Source organism: Euleptes europaea, chromosome 13 (genome assembly GCF_029931775.1).
Source record: "Euleptes europaea isolate rEulEur1 chromosome 13, rEulEur1.hap1, whole genome shotgun sequence".
NCBI classification, from domain to species: domain Eukaryota; kingdom Metazoa; phylum Chordata; class Lepidosauria; order Squamata; family Sphaerodactylidae; genus Euleptes; species Euleptes europaea.
Genome location: NC_079324.1, coordinates 15,408,402 through 15,435,643, shown reverse-complemented (window position 1 = coordinate 15,435,643; position 27,242 = coordinate 15,408,402). Strand labels below are relative to the sequence as shown.

The following is a 27,242-nucleotide window of genomic DNA, read 5'->3' as shown; positions in this document are numbered from 1 at the left end:
GGACTTGGCAATAGGGTTGCCCGGTCTCTCTTTGCCACCAGCGGGAGGTTTTTGGTGCAGAGCCTGAGGAGGGCGGGCTTTGGAGAGGGGAGGGACTTCAATGCCATAGAGTCCAGTTGCCAAAGCGGCCATTGTATCCAGGGGAACTGATTTCTATCACCTGGGGATGGGTTGTAATAGTGGGAGATCTCCAGCTGGTACCTGGAGGCTAGCAAGCCCACTTGTCAACCCTCTTCGTTGCCATCTTTATCTTGTCCCAATGACCCATGGATACCTCAGTTGGGTCACTCACGAAGTGCTTGATGGCCAACCATCCATCATTCTTTGGATAAGAGTTAGAAAAAGCTGGCGCCAGAGGGGATCGGACACCTGCTGCCGAGATGTCCCGAAGAGGAACCCCCTCAGAGGCAGTGGTTAATCGCGGGGGGCCAATGAGGGTGGCCACACCTGCCCTCTCGCAGAGGGGACGGGAGGCCGTGGTTCACTTTGAAATGGCCGGCCGCGTTCATCAGCCTGGACGGGACTGCCAAGTTGTAGCCGTAGAAGCCATACGACGGGTGCAGAGCACAATTCAGCGCTTCCCGGGTAATGGGAGTCGAGGGGAAAACGTTTCCAGATGCGTGCAAACCGTAGAACATGTGACTGGCAGAAGCGGGCCCGTGCAGGCCGTGTCCGTTCGAGTCTTCTGCTTTGCCGCTTTTGACGTTCCGGATGCTCAGGGAAGACAGCGAGGGCATGTCCACCATGAAATGGGGCAACAGGGGAGGGGTCGCCGCGTGGCCCAGCTTGTCGTAGCCGGGGAACAGCAGCGACGGCTGCCTCAAAAGGCCCGTCGGGCAGAGCTTGTAGCAGACGGGGAGGCCGAGATGGTGGAGGTAAGAGTCCGGACAGGACATTCCAAGGTTGCTTGTAGACAAGTGGAAGGCAGGAGGAGAGCAGGCTGGGGACAGCAGGGAGCTGAGAGGAGAGGGGGCGCCAGCGGTGGGGGTCACAGGGGAAGAGCCAGGACTTCCACCTGGAGGGAAGCAAGCAAAAGGATATTAGCAAATAAAAGAGCATGGGATTTTTTTTCTCTTCCTTTTTTTTTTTTTGCTGCTTTTTTCTGTCTGTCTCAGTTGGAATCATTCCATGAAACTGATCTACACATCATAGTGAACACTGATTCGCACAATGTACAGTTGACTTATGGATAGGGTTGCCAGCCTCCAGGTACTGTACAAAGAGGCAGCACGTGGCTCAAAATAATAAACATCAATATCAAAAAACAACAATTGTGTTTCTCTTACTGTCAAATGTATTGAAAATAGACCACCAAAACAAATGAAAAGTGTGTCAAAAAACACACACAATAGCCTCGCAGGCTGCGTGTTGGGATATTTTTCCTTAATAGGAGATTAGCCAGTACCTGGAGGTTGGCAACCCTAGTTGTGCCCCTCCCACCAAAACAGATACACCACGTCACCAAGGGTTGCCACCCTCCAGGTAGGGCCTGGAGATCTCCCAGAATTACAACTGATATCAGGACAACAGTGATCATTTCCCCTGGAGGTAACGGCAGCTCCAGATGAAGGCTCTATGGTACTACACACTGCTGAGGTTTCTCCCCTCCCCAAACCCTGCCCTCCTCAGGCTCCACCCCTAAAATCTCCATATATTTCCCAATCCGGATTACCCACAAGGTCTACAAGTAGAACATGGAAGTCAGTCTTCCCCTGTTATTGGCCCCCAGCATCGCATTCAAAGGTATACTGCCTCTGTACATGGAGGTTCCATTTACCCTTCCCAGATAATAGCTATCAATGGACCTTTGCTCCATGAATCTTTGTACAGGGTCTTGCACAACAGCTGCTAACATGGACTGCACTGTCCATGCTGTGTTTGCTTCAGCCGAAGATCTGGTTTAGTACTACAATAGGAATGGGCCCAGAAAATGGTGACACTCTGATTGGCTGTGGGTCGCAAATGCAGCAAAATAATAGACCTCAAAATCTCATCTTCTTCTTCATCCTCTTGTGTGAATTTCCCATGTCCATAGGAGAACTGGGTTGCCACATTGCAAAGTCTGGTCAAATGAAGCTGAATTAAAAAAAAAAATTCCATCGTTGCTCTGGAAGGTCTTTTTATTTTTTGGGAGGGATAGTTAAAAAAAACTTGGAGTGTTGCTGAAGAATGTTAATATTAACCAGCAGATTGCAACATTCCATGCTTACACCTTATATGTAACTGGGAGTGTTTTTAAAAAGAAATTCAACACATACGTTGCAATTGAAGTTAATTTGAGGGGGGGGATTGCAAGAGAATTTCTCCACCCATCTCAGCAATTCATTAGGGCTGTTGGAAGGTCTCCCAGCAAGATCCTCATCAAAGGAAAATTGATTTGGCTCCAACTGAATCTTAAATGCCTGCGAAACAATTCTCCAATCTGTTATAGCACTGTCAAATGGATCTCTGCCTTTCCTCTTCATCACCTAGGTTTTGCAGGCTTCATCGGCGCCTTATCTACTGTTGAGTTCTGCATCAAAATAGCCACAGACTTGTTCTTTTTGTATGTCATGGCCCTTTAATTCCACTGTTCATGAACCCTCCCCCGGCCCTGCATACATACCTATCCTTGAATATGTGTGTACACGTTCTTAATTGGCTGAATATTCACTTAATGCATCTGATGAAGCAGACTCTGGCCATAGAAGCTTCTGCCTCAACCCATCTGTTAGTCTCTAAGGTGTCACAAGAGTTTTTTTCCTGCTGCAGCGGACCAATAGGATTATCCTGCCAGGGCAAGGTGCAGACTTATTTTCATAAATGCACAGCACCTGCCACCACTTCTGTGTATCGAATTTCAATGAATGCGCTCCCCCTTTGCAGAAGGTCCCAGGTACAATCCTTGGCATCTCCTGTTAAAGGGACGAGGCAAGTAGGTGATGTGAAAGACCTCTGCCTGAGACCCTGGAGAGCTGCTGCTGGTCTGAGTAGACAATATTGACTTTGATGGACCAAGGGTCTGTTCAATAGAAGGCAGCTTCATGTGTTCATTGGGCAACATTCCCCCCTTAAAGTGGCATTGAAAATAAACAAAAGTCCCAGTGCAGCAGAATCTCTTTGAGGGGCTAGATCAGGGGTGTCAAACATAAGACCCAAGGGCCGGATCTAGCCCTTTGAGAGCTCTTATCTGGCCCGCAAACCAGCTGAGGCAGCCACCCCTCCCCCACTCTCAAACTGGGCTGGCGAGGCATGGCCCGGCCCGGCCCAACCAAGTGACATTTGAGAGCCAGCATGGTGCAGTGGTTAAGAATGGTGGTTTGGAGTGATGGACCCTAATCTGAAGAACCGGGTTGGTTTCCCCACTCCTCCACATGAGCAGTGGATGCTCATCTGGAGAACCGGGTTGGTTTCCCCACTCCAACACATGGAGCCAGCTGGGTGACCTTGGGCTAGTCACAGTTCTTTTAGAGCTCTCTCAGGCCCATCTACCTCACAGGGTGTCTTTCGTGGGGAGGGGAAGGGAAAGAGATTGTAAGCCGGTTTGATTCTCTTGTCAGTGGTAGAGAAAGTCAGACTATAAAAACAAACTCTACTTCTTCTATGTCATATCCAGCCCTTGTAACAATTGAGTTCAACACCCCTGGGCTAGATGCTCTTATCCCTGTATCCTAAATGCAGTTCTATGGTGAGCCGGCATTGATTGTCAGCTCTCACGTGTGTGGCCAAAGGGATCTGCAAGAACCGCACCATTCACATAAACCCATGGGTATTTTTTCCAATGTGTCTTTTTTTCCAGTAGAACATCTGTTTTTCACATCTGGTTTGGCACTGGAGTACCAGACAAAGAGCAGGAGAAATTCTTGGGAACACGCTTATCATCCCATTAAGCATATGGGATACATCCTCTCTCTCTTTCTTTCATTTATACGCCCCGCCCCAATTGTCTGTGCCTGTCGTTTATCTGACAGTGCAATCCAAAACAAAAGTTATTCTGATCTAAGCCCGCTCATTTCAGTAGATTTTGACTGGTGCAACTATACATAGGAGAGCACTGTCGATCTCCGGCCATAAGATTCCCGTGGCTTAAAAAATAGTTAGCCCAGCTAACTATCTGCTTGGTATTTAAAAGAGTCAGGAAAGGTAAAATTGCCACGTTTGGCCCCAAATGATATGAAAATGATTCGGTTAATTGAGCCATGGTGCGTGCAATGGTTTTGCAACATGGCAGACAGCATATTCCGAGTCGATCTATCCATAAAGACTGAAACAAGAATTGCATTCTGGAGCAGCGTCGATCTTGTGTGGTAGGAATAATTCTTTTCACCTCCCTTGAGTGCCTGTTTACAGTGTTAAAATATATATATATATTGGTTACGCTGTTTCTACCCTCCTTGGAAAGAGTTTAAAGTGGGAAAAAACCCTCTTTCAATCAGGCATGTGTGACCGACGCCCTCAAAATATAAACCTTGGTCTATACCCAGCCTGCCAGCTTTGAGCAATTTAATTGATAGATTAATGAGCAAGAGCTTTCAAAGCAGAATGAATTTCTCCTTTGATTAATCAGCAAGGCCGGGAACATGCAAAGGTCGGCAACAGCTCCCTCCTGACTGATGAAAAAGAAATGTTTAAAATAATAATAATAAAGCAGCTTCCCTCTCTTTGCCGTTTTGTATCCAAAGTCAGCAGCAGCTATTATAGTGTTCCAACTCAGGGGTAAAATTATGGTGGTTTTCCTTCCCGTAATAACAACCAACTGATGGCACTCAGTCAATGTCTAGTGCAAAGGAGAGGAAGAGGAGAAGGAGACGGAGAGTTGGTTTTTATGTGTCAGCTTTCTCTACCACTTAAGAAAGAATCAAACCGGCTTACAATTAGGGCTGTCAATTCGGTTCGGCCCGAACTGAAAATCAGCCGAATTTCCCTTGATTCGGCGGTTTTTAGTTCGGACGGATCCGAACTCAAAACTGGCGGGCAACCGGGGGGGCCGAATTCAGCGAGTTCGGGAGTTCGGCGAATAAATTCGGCCAATTCGGCCGTCAGTAAGCAGCATAACCGTCAGTAAGCAGCATTCTCCTCCCCCGGCCAATCGGTGGCCAAGCTGGGTCTTCTTCTGGCCAATCAGTCAGGATTGAGTGCTGGAGGAATCAGCTGATGTGCGGCCGCCGGGGAAAGAGAGAGAGAGAGGGAAATCCTCATGTGTGTGTGAGGGGGTGCTTGTGCACATTCGCTCCTTTCCGTGGCTGCAGGGGGCGCATTTTTTGGGGTACCGACCCCAAACTTTCAGGGGATATTCAGACAGGTTTTTTTAAGAGACCACCCAAGTTTTGTAAACATTGGGTCAGGGGGTCCCGAGATATGGGCTCCCCCCTTTTTTCTTTCCATGGCTGCAGAGGGCGCATTTTTGGGTGTGCCGACCCCAAACTTTCAGCGGAGCATCAGACTAGGCTTCTTAAGATACCCCCCAAGTTTTGTAAACATTGGGTCAGGGCCCCCCGAGATATGGGCTCCACCCCTTTTTCCTCTCCCCCCTTTTCCATTTTCGTGGCTGCAGGGGGCGCTTTTTTGGGGGTTCAGCCCCCAAACTTTTGTCATAGCTTCAGAGAATCCCTCTTAAGAGACCACCCAAGTTTTGTAAAGATGGGTTCAGTGGGGGCTGAAATATTGGCTCCCCCCCTTTTCTCTTTCCATGGCTGCAGGGGGCGCATTTTTGGGTGTGCCGATCCCAGACTTTCGGCGGAGCTTCAGTCAAGTCTTTTTAAGAGACTACCCAAGTTTTGTAAACATTGGGTCAGGGCCCCCCGAGATATGGGCTTTCCCCTATTGGGATGAATGGATCACCCTCGAGAGATGCATACATATGGATCTTATATTGGATACAAATGGAATCATATTGGATTACCCAGCCTCCCAGCCCCTCCTGCTGGAACAGAAGACAGCCACAGTAAGACCCCTTTGGGGGCTTTAATCTATATTTTTTCTTTTCTGTGTGTGTGGGGGGGGGGAAGCAGAGTCTGTGTGTGTGTGTGGGGAGGGAGCAGTTTCTGTGGGTGGGGGGGGGAAGCCAAAGGGGGCTTTTGCCGGTTCTGCCTGTGTGTTCCCCCTCCAGTCTCTCTCTCCCTGGTTTGAGGGGGGGCTTCATTTTTATTCTTCAGGTTTTTCCTCATTCATAAGATCAGTTAGGTTATTGATGCTTGCTCAAAACTGGTTTTCAAATGGTGACTTAAAGAATGCATCTGCCTGGTCCCAAGTCCAATGCAAAAGGAGACATTCCACCCCCTCCTGCTCATTATGCATAGCTAGCTGCCTCTGTCCCTTTCCATGGTATGCAAACTCCCAGGTGTCAGGTGTTGCTATGCACTGTTGCAAAGGTTTTGCATTGCGTGCTTGTGTTGCTTTGCAGTTGTATTGTTTTGCAAAATTCTTCACACCTGCCCCGCCCTTTGCATATTTGCAAAGGGGTTGCTCTGCAGTTGTGTTGCTTTGCAAAGTTCTTAGCACCTGCCCCGCCCTTGCTCTCATCAGCTGTTTGTCGGGCCGGGAGCTTTGTGCGTGGGCGGCAAGCTCTGCGGAGAGATCCACATTAAGGGTGGGGGGGACCCCTTTCAGGGCCCATATCTCAGCCCCCCCTGACCCAATCTTTACAAAACTTGGGGAGTCTTTCAATATACGTCCTTTGAAGCTCTGCTGAAAGTTTGGGACCTCTAAGCCCAAAAATGCCCCCCCCCCAGAGCCGCGGAAAGGTGCGGTTGTGTTTTTAATGGCTTTATTCGGCCGAATTTTTTTCCCGAACTTTGAATTCCCGCCGAATTGAACGGATCCGAAGTGGGGGAGTTCGGACTTCGGCACGTACCGAACCCACAAGGGCCAAATTCGGCCGAATCCGAACTGTACCGAATTTTTTTTTTTTTTGACAGCCCTACTTACAATCACCTTCCCTTCCCCACAACGGACACCCTGTGAGATAGGCAGGACTGAGAGAGTTCTAAGAGAGCTGTGACTAGCCCAAGGTCACCCAGCTGGCTTCATGTGGAGGAGTGGGGAAACCAACCCGGTTCTCCAGATTAGAGTCCACCGCTCCAAATCACTGCTCTTAACCACTACACCACGCTGGCTCTCGCCCAGCTGGTGAAAAAACAAATTTGTGCCCACTGCAGGCTAGAATTCAGGAGGACCTTTTCCTGAAAATTGACCCTAGGTCATCTCTCCAGTGTATCGATTCCAAAGCACTCGCCAAGTTGAAGCTGCTGTAAGCGCAAGAATACTGTATAATGTCCATCTTCAAATGCACTGAGGAGTCAATACTCACCTTGAGTTTCTCCCCCAAAAGATTTAAAGTCCAGAGTAAGTGACGGTCTCCACGGATATGATTCCAGCAGTCCATCCAATACTCCTCTAGAATGTGAATGTTGGCAGTTATATCAGTGCGTGGAAAAGCATTTTTTGAAAACTGGTTCAGATGTTAAATGTTATAACTCCTATTAGCAAAGAGGCAACATTTTCATGAACTGGTGAAGGAGCCGTGGCTCAGTGATAGAGCATATGCTTGGCATGCAGAAGGTTCCAGGTTCCATCCCCAGCATCTCCAGTTAAAAGGACTAGGCAGGTAGGTGATGTGAAAGACCCCTGCCTGAGACTCTGGGGAGCCGCTGCCAGTCTGAGTAGACAATACTGACTTTGATGGACCAAGAGTCTGATACAATATAAGGCCCTTGCTGAAACTGCTTTATTGCTGCTGGTGTTTTATTGCAATTTAACTCCCTGTTGCATTTTCCTTTTGTATACCACTTTATTAATATTGTTGTTTTGGAATCTCACCGGAAAAAAATGTATATTTTTCATACAAACAACATTTTTATATGTGATAAATAAATGATAAAGCTTATATACCTGTTCCTTCCAGGGTCTCTAAATCCTTTAGCAAAGGGATTCCGATCTATCTTCAGTTTTGTAATCTAGGAATGTTTTTAAACAAAGACAAAAAAAACCCCCAGGCATTATACTATGAGCCACACAAGGCCAAAACACTCAAAACTAGGTCGATGGAATATTAGCCACACATATTCATTATTCAAATGCTTCTAACCAGGATAAATGTCTACACCACATGACCAGACCACTCAATTGCAGTCTGAAGTAATCATTCAAATCCAGCATTTAGCAGAATTTCAGAATATTCATTTCTGCTCAGTCACTTAATTGATCATCTCAGGGTAATTTAAATAGACAAACAAACCACTTTGCATAAACGCTTATTAGCATACAGGTTCTCCCAGGCAGGCCCAGTCCTACTATGTAGGCAATCACCTAGGGTGCCAAGCTTTCAGGGGTACCAGATTAGCTCAAAGTGAGTTTCTATGTTTATTTTTACATTATTTATTTTGAATTCGAAGTTCGTTTTACTTTTTCTCTATATTGAATGTGGTGGGATAAGGGGGAGGATGCTCCAAACTCATTTTTCAGCAAGGGCACCAAAAATCCTTCGGCTATCCCTACTCTCAGGGAAATGTAGCGGTTGCTATGAGATCGCTCTTCCTTTCTTGCTGAGTTTGCAAGTTAACGGAGAGATTACACACTTTTTCAACTGTCCATAAACTCTGACCTTTTATGCAGGGACTGCTTCGGGGCTTCCTTTTGATTATGCATGCCTTTTCTGCCTGTCAGAGGTCGCCTCACTCTCCCCGTGCATTTTGCCTATGATTACTGGATGCTGTTTTAGCCAGAATCTGAGAAACGCAGGCAAAATGCATGGGGAGAGCGAGGCGACCTCTGACAGGCGGGAAAGGCATGCACAATCAAAAGGAAGTCCCAAAGCTTCCTTTTTGGCCTTCTTATCTTTATGCACCTGATGACTGGCTTATTTGCACTTATGGTGTTTATCTCATATTTAGTTGTAACCAATCAGATATCTAGAAATAATCCCATGACTGTGACAAATCAAATTTAGAGAAAGGTAAGACTTATATTTTTCTATAAATAAGCACTCTTGTAACAAGCAAATCAGATTTCTCTGGCTGGAAGTCTCAGAAGGAGAATAAGTGAGATCTCTGGGTGAGATTCTTAGGTAACTTGGGCTTTTTTCGATCATCCCTAAAAGCAGTGAGACAAAAGATGAAACCAGATTTGTTTTTTGTTTTTTAGCTATTATTTGCTATAATGTGATTAAGGAATGCTAGGAATGCTGATAATTTTAGCATTTATTTCCACAGTAATTGTAGGATTAATTCTTTTATGCCTTTATCTTCTGTCTTGCTCAATAAAAAGAATCTTTACTTTTTCAATAAAATATAAACGTTTATGCAAGTATTCTGCCTGGTTTGCTGGTTAATAGTTCAGAGAACAAAACCTACCCCCTACATTTTTGTATTATCAGAGTTGGATCAATGTCTGAATTGGAGAAGAGACCAACCAGGCAAATGAGAGCAGAGTTTTCCCCCTCAATGGGCATCCCATTCCTGTGGGTGGGGGGGTTACAACATCTGTTCATGCCACCTCCTCAGAGGCTTCCCTGCCACTGAAAAGAAATTTAACTCCTTTTAAAGATTAAAAAACGGGAACATGCTCCCATAGACATCAACAGGGCTACGCCACCAAAAAAGGTGTCTAGCTACGCCGCTGCGGGAAGGGGTGTTCCTGGGGTGAAAGGGAAGCTGCCTGAAGGCAGCTCTTCCCCCAGGACTCCCCCCCCCCCGGAACACCTCCCAGGATGCCGGCATGGGGACTTGCACCACTGGAGGTTTGGACGTAGGCTGCCAGGAGGCCGTGCCTACGCCCAAACCCCAAGCCCCAGTGACGGTGTGGATGCCACCCATGATGGCGTAAGTTCCCCTTATCACAAATTAAATAGGCACTTGCAACAGTGTGGCGTCATACCAGCTCCTAAGGAGCTTTGCCCCCCCCCCTTCAGGACTGCAGCCTTGGAGTATAACTCTGATCAGAGTTGCACTGCAGATTTCAAAGGCTGTCTCATTCAGCTCAAATATTGCCATTTTAATTTTGTTTCTCCCATGCAAGAAATGGACCCGTGAGCCTTTATGTTTTGGAACCATTTCCATTTCATTGGGCAGAATTTATCCCATTAAAATGAATGGATGTTTCATCCGTTTTGGCATGAAGGACATATAAATTGTGCATAAATAGCATGCAATAATGATTAATAAAAATGGGACAACCCTAAAGATGACAATGACCACGTAAGAAATAGGAAAAACAGAAAGGACTCATCTTTATGCCAGTTTCACTTAATTAATCCTGCTATCTTGGTGGTTAAACGTTTTGGGTGCATCATGCACTTTGGTTGAGCACTAATGACACACCCAGCTGGTATAACTTTACAAAGCACTTGTGAAACCTTGAATGAAGCATTTGTTATAAACAAGATTCCCTGACCTGGAGGATCCAGGCCAGCCTGATCTCATCAGATCTCAGAAGCTAAGCAGGGTCAGCCTTGGTTACTATCGGGATGGGAGACCACCAAGGAAGGCCAGGGTTGCTGTGCAGAGGAAGGGAACAGCAAACCACCTCTGTCAGTCTCTTGCCTACTGGGTTGCCAGAAGTCAGTTGTGACTTGACAGCAATTTACACACAGATAAGCCAGGACGCTGAGCCACGTTTTCAGACGTCAAAGCCGAACTTTCAGACTTAAAATCTGGCTGTCGAGCCTGAATTTGGCTGTCATTTCCTGCCTCCTTAAGAGATGGCCATGGCAGTCACCAGAGAGATCTGACAGATTATCCTTTCTGCAAAGCCATAAAGCAGAAATGGACACAAGCGTCAGACTCCTCTACTGGATGCAGTGCCTGGTTTTGCAGTTTTTATTCATTGATTCTAACCGTTTATAGGCTACACTCTCAGCCTGTACCTGGCTCTTTAAAAAAAAATGTTTTAGACATGCAACAGACAGAAATATAAAGCACCCAGGACCAAATCACTTGCAGAAACCAAGAACAGAACCACCTAGATAGTTCAGAGTCCCCTGAAGGCCTGCAAAGGTTACCTGCTGGTTTTGATAAGCCGTGACAGTCGTGAACTCTGTTTCTTTAAAAGAGAAAGTCTGAACACCAGCGGCTGGTAAGGACTGGATCTGGGACAAATCAAATCGGGAATCCTGGACGATGACGTGAACTCGGGGCTTGTATTTGTGCATGGACTGCAGAATAATCTGCGAAGCAGAGGGAAAAGGAAAAGGTAACCCTCATCTCTGGATGGAAAAACAACTAACTAGCAAGACTGATTCCAAGTCTGCTTATTCACTGGAATTAACTACCCCCTAATGTAAGCAGATTTGCAGTTGAGAACTCGGACGGACAGAGATATCCCGAGATATTCCAAACATGAAGTTTGAATGATGCCAGGGTGCCTTGCCACATGTGAGTGACCCCCTCCCACACATCCACTCCCCATCTAAGACAAACGGAAAATGCTTCTGGGTGCAGAAGCTGCTGGGGCTAACTTTTGGTCCCCCAGTCCCTGCTCTATCACCAAAGAAGCTCATAAACCGGAAATTAGATAATTCTTTCCTTTGGTAAAGCGAACCAACTGATGGTGTAGCCAAACCATTGGCCCATCTGGCTCTGTTGTTTTTGTTTTTCTAGATTAGCCATGACTCCTCAATGCCTTGGGCACACAAAGGTTTTCCCAACCACCTGCTTCCTGAGAAATGTTATGGAGGAGCCAGATGTTGGACCAGAGACATCCCTATACACCTCCTCTGCCACTAACCTACAGCTTTCCCCTATTTCTTTGGGCGTTGCCCCAGTTCCCAGGTCAGGTGACAACCAGAAGGAGACCCATGCTGTGCTCCTCCCTCATGGTGTCAAACATATGCCCGGAGGCCAGATCTGGCCCCTTGAGAGCTCTCATGTGGCCCGCAAGCCAGCTGAAGCAGCCACACATGCCCCACTCCTGAACTGCCAGCTCACCAGCCAAGGCACCCACACGCACCCAGTTCCGAGATGTCAATGACCATAGAATCATAGAGTTGGAAGGGATCACCAGGGTCATCTAGTCCAACCCCCTGAACAATGCAGGAAATTCACAACTACTTTCCCCACACATCACTCCCAGAAGATGGCCAAAAAAAAAAAAAAACAACCCCTCCTCCTGTATCCCTGCCCAATCTGGCCTGGAGGAAATTTGCTTCCTGACCCCAAAGTGGCAAATCAGCATTACTCTAGGCATGGAAGAAAGAGCCACAAGAGCCAAACACCGATGCAACCCCTCCTGCCCTCCCTCTCACGATCTGCCGATTTCACATATTCTCTTGGAATGATTCAGGGGCTGAGATCAAACCAAGCCCCACTGTGTTCCAAATGAAACCATGCCTTGCTCTGAGCTGAATCACACATATGCCCTCCTTCTCCCATCCCAGACGCACCATCCCCAAATCCACACCTACATGCCCTTTGTCGTCCATCTCATTGTTGGTCAGCTTCACCCGATCGAAGCTGATGATCTGCCTCATCCAGGTCTCTCCGGAACAAGGGGAATCCGGGTGAATGTATAGCCGGGGTGTGATGCAAGAGTGGTCTGTGTTCCCAGCCACCATCCACTGGGAGCTGTGATAGACGTACCTGCCAACCAAACGGGGGGGGGGGGGGGAACAGATTACAAGGTGAAGACGGCAGATCTGATTTGTAACACGGGTAGCTTCTTCCCACATCCATGATTCATGATATGAGAATAATGCTGACTTGCCTTACAATGGAAGTAAAGATTACCAAGTTTATCTATCTGCAGTAGTAGAAAAGAGCAAGAGTCCAGTAGCACCTTAAAGACTAACAAAAATATTTTCTGGCAGGGTATGAACTTTCGTGAGCCACAGCTCACTTCTTCAGATAAGTGAGCTGGGGCTCACGAAAGCTCATACCCTGCCAGAAAATATTTTTGTTAGTCTTTAAGGTGCTACTGGACTCTTGCTCTTTTCTACTACTGCAGACAGACTAACACGGCTACCCACTGCAAGTTTATCTATGTGACAGTCTTAAGAAGAAGAGGGAGGGGCCGTGGATCAGTGGTAGAGTATCTGCTTGGAATGCAGAGGGTCCCAGGTTCAATCCCTGGCATCTCCAGTTAAAGGGACAAGGCAAGTAGGTGACAGGGAAGACCTCTGCCTGAGACCCTGGAGAGCAGCTGCCGGTCTGAGTAGGCAATACTGACTTTGATGTACCAAGGGTCTGATTCAGTATAAGGCAGCTTCATGTGTTCAAGAGTTGGTTTTATATGCCAACTTTCTCTACCACTTAAGGAAGAATCAAACCAGCTTACAATCACCTTCCTCTCCCCACAACAGACACCTTGTGAGGTAGGTGGGGCTGAGAGAGATCTCAGAGTGCTGTGACAGGCCCAAGGTCGCCCAGCTGGTTTCATGTGAAGGAGTGGAGATGCCAACCCGGTTCACCAGATTAGCATCTGCCATTCATGTGGAGGAGTGGGGAATCAAACCCGGTTCTCCACCGCTCGGAACCACCACTACACCATGCTAGTTCTCTCCAAAGACACTCCAAAATTCTGAATGCCCTGACCTGGATAGCTCCAGACTAGCCTGCTCTCATCAGATCTCAGAAGCTAAGCAGAGGCATCCCTGGCTAGTATTTTGATGGGTAACCTCCAAGGAACATCAGGGTCGTGTCGCGGAGGCAGGTAATGGCAAACCCCCTCCAAAAGTCTCTTGCCTTGAGAATCCTATGGGGTCGCCATAAGGCAGCTGTGACTTGACGGCACACAGACACACACAAAAACCCTCTTAATAGATTTTTTGAAAAATAGATATCATTATGATTAGCAAAATGCAAAGAGAATATCAGAGCAAGAGAGCTCCTGTGTCGCATTGCAGAAGGTCTCAAGATTTTTGGACCTCACCTTTCCTCCAAAGTGGCATACATGGTTTTCCTCTTCTCCATTTTATCCTCACCACCACCCTGTGAGGTAGGCTAAGTGGAGAGAGGATGGCTGACCTGAGGTCACCCAGCAACCATGCTGAACAGACATTTCAACCTGCATCTCCCAGGCCTGCTATAATACTCTAGCCACTATACAACACTATTGGTAGTGTTAGCTTGGGTTGCCACCTCTCACTTGGGAAATTCCTGGATAAGTGGGGACAGAGCCTGAGGTGGGCAGGGTTTGGGGAGAGGAAGGCCCTCAGGAGGATATCATGCCCTAGAGTCCACCGTCCAAAGCAGCCATTTTTATCCAGGGGAACCAACCTCTGTTGTCTGGAGATTGATTCTAATTCCAGGAGATCTCCAGGTACCACCTGGAGGCTGGCAACCCTAGTGTTGAATGCTGAGTTTCCTCCTATACACCACCACTCCTATACACTACCCCTCCCCAAGTGTCCTCTTGGATGCAGCTGTTTTTAAAAGTACCAGAAACCTACCCTTGTTCTGCCCCTCACCACCTGATAGGAACCCATAACTTTCCCTTTTTCACATCTGAGACTTGCTTGGCGACCCAGGCAAGTTTACTTGGAAACAAGTCATAAGAACATAAGAAAGGCCTTGGTGGATCAGACCAAGGCCCATCAAGTCCAGCAGTCTGTTCACACAGTGGCCAACCAGGTGCCTCTAGGAAGCCCACAAACAAGACGACTGCAGCAGCATTGTCCGGCCTGTGTTCTACAGCACCTAATATCAATAGCATGCTCCTCTGATCATGGAGAGAATAGGTATGCATCATGACTAGCACCTATTTTTACAAATAGCCATGAATACCCCTCTCCTCCATGAACATGTCCACTCCAAGCCTTCCAAGTCGGCAGCCATCACCACACCACGTTAACTACATGGCTACTAGTCAAAATGGATGCTAGTCATGTGTGAAGAGATACTTCCTTTTATCCTTTATTTAATCCCTCACCCTCCAGATTCAGCAGATGACCCCGCGTTCTGGTATTACCAGACAGGGAGAAAAGCGTCTTCCTGTCCACTCTCTCCATACCATGCATAACTTTATAGACCTCTATCATGTCTCCCCTCAGCCGCCTTCTTTCCAAGCTAAACAGCCCTAAGCACTTTAACCGCTCCTCATAGGGCAGTTGCTCTTGCCCCCTGATCATTTTGGTTGCTCTTTTCTGCACCTCCTCAAGCTCTGCAATATCCCTTTTTAGGCGTGGTGACCAGAACTGTACACAGTATTCCAGAGCCTCCCTCTGTTCTTACTCTTAGTTAAGGGAGCGCAGGATTGCAGCTTTAACGGTCTCTAAAACCAGCCTGAAATCTAGAGCAAACCTACTGCCCGTTCAAGCGAGCTTGCCTCCTGCCCGCAATACCGGCATTCACACGTGCAAGCAAAGGCAAGCAAGTGACATTCTCTTGCCGCTGCCACTATGGGAGGGAAAGCCAACCGGGGGGGGGGGGGGGAGAGAGAGACCGGCTCGGGTTTCAGGCACTCTTTGCAAGATTTGCAATCTCTCGCTCAGTCCTTAAAGAAATTAAAGTCCCGTGAGCATATGCGCGATCCCTTAACACGTTCAGACCAACCCTTTACTCGGAAACCAGTCCCCTGGGTCCAACTGGCGTGCGAGCAGCTCAGGTCCTCGCGTTTGGGACCTGACCCAGCCCGCGCCAGGGTTTCTCCAGCCCGACTCCTTCCCCGTCTTCTCCATGTCTGCAATTGACAAGGCTCCAGATGAACGTCGGAACTCGCCTCCCCGGCTCTTAAAATGAGCCATCGGGATCGAGGGGCTGTGTAACCGGGGCTGGATGGTGTTCAATAGACATTTGCGCTTCCCTCAGCCGCCGGACACCCCCCTCCCTCCCTCCCTCTCTCTCTCTCTCTCCCTCCCTCTGTGTAAAGTGTTGCTTACAAGACCCGTGTCCTGACATTGAGGCGTCACTCCGGAATCTGTAGTTTGCGCCTTGGGAATGGGTCCTTTTTCGCGCGGGCGCCTACACTGAGAGCTGCGTGTGTTTCCACCCTCGGGGTTTCCTCTCTCCCCACCCCATCCCCTTTATCGTAGGGAAATAACGATTCGAGTTTTCACCTGATGCTCTTCCCGAGGGACGAAGAAGTTGGTTTTTATATGCCAACTTTCTCTACCACTTAAGGAAGACTCAAACAGGCTGACAATCGCCTTCCCTTCTCCTCCCCACAACAGACACCCTGTGAGGTAGGTGGGGCTGAGAGAGTGTGACTAGACCAAGGTCGCCCAGCTGGCTTCATGTGTGTGGGAAACAAATCCAATTCACCAGATTAGCCTCCGCCGCTCACGTGGAGGAGTGGGGAATCAAACCCGGGTCTCCAGAGTCCACCGCTCCAAACCACCGCTCTTAACCATTGCACCATGCTGGCAGTGGTTTGCAGAAGCAGCGGACTTTGTCCTGTCATCAGACTGGGAGGAGAAAAAACAACAACCCTGGCATGATCCAGCGAAGGCAAACACGGGTTAATTCCCATTTATTTCAATGGAAGAACTAAGCACGTCCTTAAATAGCTGGCATTGAATCACAGAGTGCTTAACAGTAGCTGGATCAGGCCCCGAGGAGTGGGTGCAGGGAAGTGCCAAATCAGACCCGGGGCTTAGGAGTCCTGATCCGGGGCATCCTGCTTGGAAGTAAGTTGTAGAGAAAACAACTGATGGGATCTGTGCTGGCAGTGACAGACCAAGAAAGGGATGGGGCGGGGGGGGGGGGAGGTAGTGGATCGCTCGATGAAGATGTTAAAAAGGCAAATTCCATGCTGGTCATAATTAGACGAGGAATAGGGAATAAAACTGCCGATATCACACTGCCCTTGTACAAATCTATGGTGAGACCACACTTGGAATACTGTGTACAGTTCTGGTCACCACACCTAAAAAGGGATATTACAGAACTTGAGAAGGTGCAGAAAAGAACAAACAAAATGATTAGGGGGCTAGAGCAACTGCCCTATGAGGAGCGGTTCAAATGCTTAGGGTTGTTTAGCTTGGAAAGAAGGAGTTTTAAGGGGAGACATGATGAAGGTCTATAAAATTATGCATGGTATGGAGACAGTGGACAGGGAGAAGCTTTTCTCCCCCTCATAATACTAGAACGTGGGGTCATCTGCTGAAGCTGGAGGGTGAGAGATTCAAAACTGATGAAAGGAAGTATTTCTTCACACGACGCATAGTTAAATTGTGGAACTCCCTGCCCCAGGATGAGGTGATGGCTGCCAACGTGGAAGGCTTTAAGAGGGGAGTGGACATGTTCATGGAGGAGAGGGGTATTCATGGCTACTAGTTAAAAAAGATACTAGTCATGATGCATACCTATTCTCTCCAGGATCAGAGGAGCATGCCTATTATCTTAGGTGCAGTGGAACACAGGCAGGAGGGTGCTGCTGCAGTGGTCTTGCTTGGGGGCTTCCAAGAGGCACCAAGTTGGCCACTGTGTGAACAGACTGCTGGACTTGATGGGCCTGGGTCTGATCCAGCAGGGCTTTTCTTATGTTCTTATGTTAACAAGGCTTACTTCCAAAAAAATGAATTCAGAATGGGTGCGGTTCTTAGCTTCACCAAGAACCTCACCCCGTCCGAAGGGTTCCACTGGCTTCCCAGTGCCGGTGAAACTGCAGATCTGACTGCAAAGAAAACTCGGTGATTGATATTTTTCAAATCTTTCCAAGTTTCACTAAGCATCCTTCTTGGGAGTAAACAGACGTAGGTTTCGGTCCCCAGTAACATTCGTCAATCAATCTAGTTTTGTATTTCTCCAGAGTATTGCATCATTGCATCATTATTTATATCCCACTTTTCTGCCCTCGCAAGGTGCGCCCTTATGTTCGGGCCAAAGAGACAGAGAGATGCAGATGCAGGAATCTTTCCAGAAGGCTCACAAGACACACACCAAAGGCAGGCCACATCTGCCTGCCACGACTTGGGGTCGACAATCCGCTTGAAAGCAGAGCGCCCGACCGCCGGGGATGCATAGCACGTGTGTATAGGAGCACGAGTGTACAGGGTCGTCGGAGAAGGAAGACGGGCTCTCTCACCTGTATCTTTTTGAGTCGACCGGCACCACGTCGATAGCGATGTAATATTGTTTCACCGGATCCAGCCCTCTCACCTTGACTCTGACCGAGGGAAACATTCTCCTAGGGGAAGAAGCAGAGCCGGAGAAGGTGACGTGATTCCTCCGCACAAGATGTCTTCGGGATGGGTGACCCAGTCTTGTCTAAGGCATGCATTGCGGCCCAGAGAGGGCCCTTAAGAACGGAAGAACGGCTAGAGGTTCCGACTAGGACCTGCGAGATCCTGGTTCAAATTCCTCACTCCTTTCCTTTATCCCTTAGAAGCTCTTTGATCCATTGATCTTGAGCAGCATAGTTTTGAATCTAATGTTTGAGGGATAGAAGGACTGAGATAATTTTTTCCACTGCCAATTTAACCTTGGGATCCCTGTCACTTAATTTAAAAAGCATTATATCAGACACAGAGGCACTGAATTTATGTATTAAAAGAGAGAGAGATCGTGCTCGAAGGTCCTCATAGAAACGGCAGTCCAAGAGCACATGAGCTTAATGGATCCAGAAGAGCACAGACAAGTCCTTTCTGAGTATGGTAAATTCAAAATTCTGCAATTCCCCACTCTGCTATGATGCTCACTGGTACTTTTGGGATCAGTCACACTTTGTCAGCCTGGAAAAGACGCCCAGAGTTGTTGGGAGGTTAAAACGGAGAAGGCAGACGTACCCCTGAGATTTTGGGAGGAAGAGTGGGATAAAAACTGTCCTAGGTAGATTGATCTTCCCTGAAGTTTGTTTTAACCCTGCCTGCCAGTTGAAAAATAGCCCCTCAGGGAGCAGGTTGGGCTCGAACCTTTCTCCGCTGAGCGCTTATTTGAAGTTCAGGAGGTCTGAAAAGGGAGGGCAGCAGGCAAATATGGTCCTGCATGCTACTCTACCCCGTGTACAGCAGGCTTGGGTTCCCATTCTTGTCTTCCCCTGGGGTTCCCTAAGGCGACCCCCAACTTTCCGGGAGGGTCCTGCCTACTGTTCAGACCATGAAAAGACTAAGATTGCTAGCCCCGACTCCAGGAGCACCTTAGACACCAACAAGATTTTTTGGGGTATGGGCTTTCTAGAGTCAAAGCATGGTGTCTGACAAAGGAAGTGTTGACTCCCCAAAGCTTCTACCCCCAAAATCTTGGGGCACTTTCATACATGCTAAATAATGCACTTTCAATCCACTTTCAATGCACTTTGAGTTTGAAGCTGGACTTTACTGTGTGAAATGGCAAAATACACTTGCAAACAATCCTTAAAGTGCATTGAAAGTGGATTGAAAGTGCATTCTTCGGCATGTGTGAAAGTGCGTTATCTCTAAGGTGCAAATGGTCTTGAATCTAGCTGTTCTACTGCAGACCAACCCGATTGCCTTCTGAATCTAGCCTCGAAGCATAATTAAATTGTGGAACTCCCTGCCCCAGGATGTGGTGATGGCTGCCAACTTAGAAGGCTTTAAGAGGGGAGTGGACATGTTCATGGAGGAAAGGGGTATTCATGGCTGTTAGTTAGAATTGATACTAGTCATGCTGCATACCTATTCTCTCTAGTATCAGAGGAGCAGGCCTATTATTTTGGGTGCGGTGGAACACAGGCAGGATGGTGCTGCTGCAGTCGTCTTGTTTGGGGGTTCCTAGAGGGACCTGTTTGGCCACTGTGTGAACAGACTCTGGACTTGATGGGCCTTGGTCTGGTCCAGCAGGGCTTTTCTTATGTTCTTATTCACATCATAGTGATATCAACAAGGACTTGCTACTTAGCTGTCCTCATGGCATTTACTACCGGTTGAACTCCCCTGTGTTTTAATGAGTCTTAAGGCCACTAGTGAGAATGGGGCGGGTGAGGTTTCCAGCAGCGTTTGAATATAAATCGGTGTTTGGTGTGATGTCCCTGTACAATCGCTGGTCGGTAGGAACGATCCTAGCAGCCACATTCTATGCACATTTAGGCGGCTACAAAGCACCAAGGACATCAGCGGGTCTTTCTTGCGAGTAAACGTGAATAGCATAACACTGCGTGTTCTCTTACTACTAATAGTAGCCGCGATAGTATTAACGCTACGGTAGTCTTTTCAGCAGCTAGGTTACCCCAAAAGGGAGTGTTTGCAATTGTCTTTAGCTTTAACGCCCAGTCCCACTGGAAGGGAAAACTTCCAAGTCATATCGATAGAAAAAACTAGTTTTCCCTGGTGGTCTTAGCAGCTACTAAGAGGAGTACTACTACTCAAACTAGTACTAAAGCTAGTAGATATATACGGGAGTGTGTTAAAAGTAATGTTAAATGGTAGAAATAGCGCTGGAAAGTGAGGCTGAAAATCGGTTTGCAGCAATCTGCTTTGGGCCAAGCGGTTTCCTAAGAAGCTGAGCGTGGGGGCAGCTGGATTCTGACCCCTAAAGCGCTTTACTTGGGAACAAGCAACCTTTTCTTGGGGCTGGGATGGGGGAGGGAGGCTAGCAGGTTTTGCTTGGCCAGTGAGATTCAGCTGACAGTCGATTCAGAAACCTGATACACACGCATTTCGAAACCACCTTAAGGTGTGTGTTGTTTTTGTCAGACATGTGCACACCAACAGCTGGAGAGGGGTCCAAATGCGCTTTAAGCGGCAGGCGCGAATTCGATTTAAGCGTTGGGCTTAACCGAGCTTCTCGGAGACAGGAGAAACTTCTTGTATTTGGGAGTGAAGTCTTTTTCAAAAGAAAAAGCAGCGGAAGGAGGGGCGCAGTGGGATCTCAGAGCGATGGGTAATCCTGTCATTTAAGGCCCTTGAAAGGGAGACTGTAAACTTTTATCGCCGTATCTAACGCCGTCCTGGTTCTTTTGCCACTGGTGGGAATCTCTAGCACAACCACGGAAGAACTAACAGTCACCATAACTCACAAATCCCGAAGCCGATTCCCTGCTCTGTCGTTAACTGTAATATTATATTAGCCAGAGCGTAAAAGGATCGGCGGACTAGCAAAACCGGTTGCGCACCGCGAAGCAACGGAAAGCCAATGAAGAGAGAAACCTTCCTTGGTCCAGTGGGGGTTGGGGAGGACAGCCGCGGGCTTTGGGATCACACAGAATTCTTCTTCAGTTATAGATAAAGCTTTTTTTAAAAAAATGTATCCCCCTACAGAGGGTGTTAACCTATCAAATCGTTATGCCACATTCTGGGAGGATTTGGAGTTCCCTGGGCCTTGGTTTACGTGAAGCTGATCTTTGTCCAAATATCTACTTGCACGACATTTTCTCTTTTTTACATTTCCCTGAAATGAAGAAATTTGAAAGCAAAAGGCTCTGCATTCTTAGATTTACCAGGCTCAAATTCTTCCTCTTTCTAATTCCTGTACAGTATAGTTACTTAACAGTAAGTCCCATTGAATAGGAGTTAGGTATAAACCAGACCCGAACCTGGCAGTCTGTCTCTCCAGTCGCTGTGAATATGAAGCACCATCGAAGTGATTAGACTATTTCAAGGAACATATGTATGATCCGGTGTAGGTTTAGTCCCAAGGAAGTTCCACTGATCCCTATAGGGTTGACTACTGTCCAATAAGTGCAGCTGGGGGGGGGGGGATATATAAAGCGAGCCTAGGAATGAACTTTCTACAGTGCCCATCCTAAGCATGTAAATCCAACCATTTTGCATTTAATTCAGCAGATCTGACGCCCAGGAAACTATTCTTAGGATGCAGCCTAAGTGCCATCCTGTGTAGAGCGACTCCAGCCTAAGCACGGTGAAATCAGTGGGTGTACACCGGAATAACTCGGCACAGAACTGCCTTTGCAAATTCTGAATTCAATCCATTCTCAGTGCGCTTTAACGATCATCTCGTTTGCAAGTGGATTTTGCCATTCCCCACAGTAAAGTCCAGCTGCAAAGTGCATTGAAAGTGGATCGAAAGTGCATTATATGGCGTGTGTGAAAGCGCCCTGAGAAAGTCCTGCCTCCTGCCTCTTTACGGGGAAGCAAGTCTCAGCGATTTCAGAGGATTGGGGAGTGAGTGAATGAATGAGCGTCTGCTTGGCATGCAGAAGGTCCCAGGTTCAATCCTCGGTGTCTCCAGTTAAAGGGACTATGCAAGTAGGTGATGTGAAAGACCTCTGCTTGAGACCCTGCAGAGCCGTTGCCGGTCAGAGTAGACAATACTGACTTTGATGGACCAAGGGTCAGATTCAGTATCAGGCAGCTTCATGTGATGTGGTTAGTCACTTTGGGTCCCCGTTGGAAAGGGAAATGTGGTACAAATATCTCGATAAAACCAACACACTTGGGTCAGCATCTGCTCCAGAGGCACAAACCCAGAGGCGGCCATTTTGCCTGGGTTTTCTGCCTCGCAAATTATTTGGTTTGCTTATGGAAGGGTTTCCGTGTGATCCGAATCAAACTAGAAGGAAGGCCAACGGACTTCTGGACGCAAGGCTGAGAAAAGACCCCAGACGTTGGAGAGCCGCTGCCGGTCAGTGTCCTGCAGGCGAGCCCGCCGGAGATGGACCCGCGTGCTCTGACTCTACCGGCAGAAGGCAGAGCTCCGTCGGTCCCTGGTAATCAGGGGACCAAGTTCAAATGCTACCTCACGCACAAGAAAGATCTTGGAACTCAGCTCAGAATTCAATCCCTGAACATGCCCACACAATACCTAAACGATATCTGTAGGCTCGATTAAAAATGGACAGACACGCACACACTCGCTGGCCATGGTTCAGCCAATATCAAACACTTTCCAGGCCTATTTATTTCGATGGGAGTGTTAAACAGGCACGGGACTGCCCCAGCATTGAAACAAGTGGAACGCCGAACATGCTTAACTGTGCCCGGATCTTGCCGCATATAAATAGGATCTAATCATTGATCATAATGTAGACATTGGTAAATCTTAGGTAGGGATTACTGTTAATGCACCAGCGAATTTAGGAGAAATGTTCTTTTTTTTTTTAAGAAACACAGCAAACTTTTTATTATTATTAAAAATAAAATATTTTGCACCCCTAGAGAAAGCACCAAAAGATTCCAAGGCAGAATCACTAGCTTGTTGAAAAGTGAGGGTAAAACTATAGGCCACTTATGCGTGGGAGGGGGAGGTTTGCCTTGGATTTGCTGCTCTCTAGATGCACATTTTCCCCATCTCAAAGACCATTTATGCACGGGAGGTTTTGCCGCTCTCTAGATGCACATTTTCCCCATCTCAAAGACCATTTATGCACGGGAGATTTTGCCGCTCTCTAGATGCACATTTCCCCCATCCAAATTCTCAGAACTCTGCATAGGGGTTTATTTTGGGCCATTTATTCATGGGAGGTTTTGCCTTGGATTTGCCACTCTTTAGATGCACATTTTCCCCATCTAAATTCTCGAAACTCAGCAATAAGCCCCCATGCAGAGTTTTGAGAACTCGGATGGGGAAAATGTGCATCTAGACTAGAGAGCGGCAAATCCAAGGCAAAACCTCCCGTGCATAAACGAGTTTTCTAAAAAAAATAAATCAAGATATGAAGGGGATACAGGGCAGCGAGTGGGCCTCCGTATGCCCTGGTTCATCGGGTTGGGTTCAGTCTTTGTGACCTCAAGAAACCGATGAACCCGGGCGATCGAAGTTCGCACAACTCCCTACCTGCCGGCTTTGGTGATGATCATCTCCGTGCCGATTTCGTGAAACCTCTTCCAGAGTTCGGACCCCTGCAAGTCCACCTGGATCTCGCCGGGGGCTTCTCTGGTTTCCTCCGAAACCCCCGCAGACATTTCTCCTTTGGGTTTCTTCTCTGCGAGGGAAACAAAAAAATTACAGGGGAGAAGCATTCACACAATTTCTGAACCAAGTCTTGATATGCACAGGAGGTTTTGCTTTGGATTTGCCGCTCTCTAGATGCACGTTTTCTCCATCTAGATTCTCAAAAGTCAACAATAATGCCATCTATGCATGGGACGTTTTGCCCTGGATTTGCCACTCTTTAGGTGCACATTTTCCCCATCCAGGTTCTCAAAACTCAACAATAAGCCCCCATGCAGAGTTTTGAGAATTCAGATGGGGAAAATGTGCATCTAGAGAGCGGCAAATCCAAGGCAAAACCTCCCATGCATAAATGGGTCAGGAGATCTATAGCAAAGGAAACGGGGGGGGGGGGAATTCTACAGTCTGCTCCCCGTCAAACACATTTGTGTCCCGTCTGGGTTTCGTTTCTCTGAGATGTGGCCGGTTCATACGTGCGGATAAACTCGCTTCAATTCCCACGGTTTAAAGGAGGGCAACGAATGAAGGCCTGGTTGAGAAGCTCTAGCTCGGCCTCGCTGCAGGTGAAGACATGCCGCGAGTGATTTTAGCGGCGGCCGGCTCCTTTGCCTGCCCTCCCGTCCAGCCTGGGGGTGCGGGCCAGCAGTAGAACCTAGGCCACGCCGGGCCCACTTTCGATTCCCGGGGGGGGGGGCTTCTGTTGGCAGAAGAGGACCGAAGTCCCAGGCCTGCTCTCCTGCACAAAGACTATCTCCCTCGCTACTGTTCAACAAAGAAATGGGGAGGCCGTTCCCTTTGTATTTAGATCGACTCTGATTGGAAACGTCAGAAGCAGGCTTCCGGATCACACAGGACGCTTCTTCAGAAAAAGAGAAAGTCGGGATCCCTCATTGTTATTTAACGAATAAATGAAACCTTCTGTTTTGCTGGGAAGGGGAAAGGGGAGGGAGAAAGAAAGAAAGAAAGAAAGAAAGAAAGAAAGAAAGAAAGAAAGAAAGAAAGAAAGAAAGAAAGAAAGAAAGAAAGAAAGAAAGAAAGATTATCTTTTTTCTGGATAATCCCAGCACAGGTGGTCTGTTGCAGCAAAACAAAACCGGAGTCCAGCGGCGCCTTAAATGTATTCCAGCCTGAGCTAACTCTGGGTGCTGAAGAAGTGAGCCCCGACTGCAAATGTAAGTTGCAAACTTGTCAGTCTCCCCCTTATTTTCCTTTCTTGGCCATCTAGACCGAGGATAAATGCCTTTGCTCATTTGCCCAATCGAATTCAACCGGGTCGAGCTCTGCATACATGGGTTTATCTGTAGACTGCGCGCATCGACGCTCGAAGCGGCCCAGCGGAACTCCGGGCAGCTTCCCAATCCACCCGCCGGGGCTGCGCGGAAGAGCGCGGTGCGCCTCTAAAGTCGGCGGCGGCAGTTCTGCGGGCATCCTGACAGTTCAGCAGGGGAAGATTGGGGTGGGGGGCTTTACCTGGTCCCTGGCTTTTCCGCAGGCGCCCCTCCGCTCCCTTCTCCGCCCGTTCCTCGTCCGGATCCAGCAACTTGCGCTTGGGAGAGTTCCCCACGAGGACTTCCACCGAGAAAGCGTGGGCCCTGGAGCTGAGAGCCATGCCGGCCCGGCGCCCAAGGTCCGCTCTGGTCTCTCCGCAAAGCGGGGGGAAAGCCACGGAGGGAAGCCCCCTCCTCTGCCCCCAAGCTCCCCACCCCCTCTCCGAATCCTCATCCACCCTTGGGCAGCTCAGCCCTGCGCTCCGTGGCTGGCGCGGGGACCCTCTTCGGTCGCCTTGCGCGGCATCCTAGGCGGGCTCGGATCTCCGGTTCCAGCAGACCTCGCAGGGAGTGACCAGCGGGAAGGGTGGGGGCGCCCAACGGGACGGCCCTCTTTGGCGACTCCGAGGACGCAGTCGGACGGGCGAGGGGGAGATCCGAAAATGCATCACCGGAACCCTTCGGAGGGGGTGGGGGGTGGGGGGTGGGGGGCTTAAGCCCCCCCTGTTTGTTTTGGAAACTGATGGAAACGCTTAAGCGAAAGAGCGACATTTGGGAGCAAACTGGAGGGGAGGGGGAGAGAAAGGGGGGGAGATGGGGGGTGGCCTCTCCTTACCGGAGCAATCGCGGAGGCTCGGCTGTCTGGGCCAAGGAAATTCGAAGCAATTGGAGGCTCGGGGGCATTTCGTCGGGCAACGTGCAAAAAAGCGCTAGAAGCAGGAAAGTTGGTTGGGGGGGGGGTTGGAATCTTCTCTTGAGACCCTTTTTGTTCTCCCAGCTAAAACAGGGCGTGTTGTGGCTGGGGGAGCGAGAAGTTTGTAGACCCCCGGGGTCATCTTGGTGACCGACAGACGAATGAAAGGATTTCCACGGACAGCCATTGAAGGTTGCCGTCCGATGCTCTCTTCCTTGCGAGGAAGCCCCCCTGGACTCAGCCAGGCCTGCTTCCCAAAAAGCTGAAAGCCTGGGCTGATTTACTTGGGAATACATCCCATAGCGAGACCTAGAACTAACCTCCGAGCATAGGTTAGGTTCTTTTTTGGGGGGGGGGGGTATTTTGAAGAGGTGCCACTGAAAGCTACCGGGATCTCTTCCAGGGGGAATACATTTTGATATTTTATTTGTCAGCAATTAATTGGTGCCAAATTACACTGCGCCCTATCCCATAACGCGGGGTCCCTCGAGGACATTTTAAAAGGCCAGTTTGGTAAGAGATGTGGTAAGACATTTTATACCCGCGTCCTTTTATTGTTATGTAGCTTCCACGGGGCTTTGCCTGATTGATTGATTGATTGATTGCTTATTTATTTGTGTAGAGGTTTATGCTGTGCTTTTCTCCTCGATGGGGATCCAGAGCACCTTACAACCCTGTACGCCCCTCCTTCATGTCTGTGGCCACAACAACCACCTCACAAGGTGGGTTAGACTGAGAGAGGGGCCCGCATTCACACTGTCTTCCTTCCTTCCTTCCTTCCCGACAAGCAAAAGAGAACCAGCTCCTTCCCTTCGAGGGCTTTGGCATTTAAGGGCACGATCCCGCCAAAGCGATACACTCTCCAGCCACCTTTGAATTTCCTTGAGAGGGGTTGAAAACGATTCCGCCCCACTTTTCCGCAATGAGAAACAACAGAAGGGTTAAGCAAAGAACAAGAACAGAGGCAGAGACGATCACGGACCCTTGATTTTTATTTTATTTTTATGTTAAAAAAAACCATGGCAAAGGATTCCTGCCCGGAGATTAGCAAAACGCTCTGGATTGCAAGCGTTGAAGAAGCGAGGAAGTGACCGTTGTAGCTTCAAGTCAACCCTTTCCATTTCGCCGCCTCCCTGGAGGGGGTGGTGGTCTTAGGACGGGTCCCACCGGGGCAAGGCCTTTCTGCCGCTTCTGCTTCCGGGCAGGGCTTGGGGGGGGGGGTCCCGCTTGCTGGACTGCCCTTGGCCACTCGGCACCCAGGACGGGCGCTGGCGTCCTTTCCTTGCTCCAAGCCCAGGACAGCCAGGCTGCTGAGGAACCACCCAGGAACCGAAGCCTGGAGCAGATCGGGAGAGAAGGGGGGGGGGGCATCTCCAATTTGCAGGCCGTCATTTGACCAGTCCG

At 48.6% G+C, this 27,242-nt stretch overlaps 1 protein-coding gene across 1 annotated transcript; it reads right to left on the bottom strand.

The window, feature by feature from the left end:
• Positions 1 to 398: 398 nt before the first annotated feature.
• On the bottom strand, positions 399 to 25,268 carry TBX22 (T-box transcription factor 22). Its single transcript, XM_056859645.1, has 8 exons — positions 25,128 to 25,268; positions 23,541 to 23,688; positions 17,935 to 18,036; positions 12,377 to 12,551; positions 10,976 to 11,140; positions 7,870 to 7,934; positions 7,289 to 7,374; positions 399 to 1,015 (listed from the first exon to the last, which is right to left on the bottom strand). The coding sequence occupies exons 1-8, from the start codon at positions 25,264 to 25,266 to the stop codon at positions 402 to 404; spliced, it is 1,494 nt and encodes a 497-aa protein (XP_056715623.1). The 5' UTR covers positions 25,267 to 25,268; the 3' UTR covers positions 399 to 401.
• Positions 25,269 to 27,242: the final 1,974 nt, after the last annotated feature.

Coding starts and splice junctions, on each gene's coding strand:
- TBX22 (XM_056859645.1), bottom strand. CDS start 25,266: ATGGCTCTCAGCTCCAGGGCCCACGCTTTCTCGGTGGAAGTCCTCGTG. Junction 11,141..12,376: donor AGATGGACGACAAAGGGCAT/GTAGGTGTGGAT, acceptor TCTGCTTCGCAG/ATTATTCTGCAGTCCATGCA. Junction 7,375..7,869: donor AGAGACCCTGGAAGGAACAG/GTATATAAGCTT, acceptor TTCACATTCTAG/AGGAGTATTGGATGGACTGC.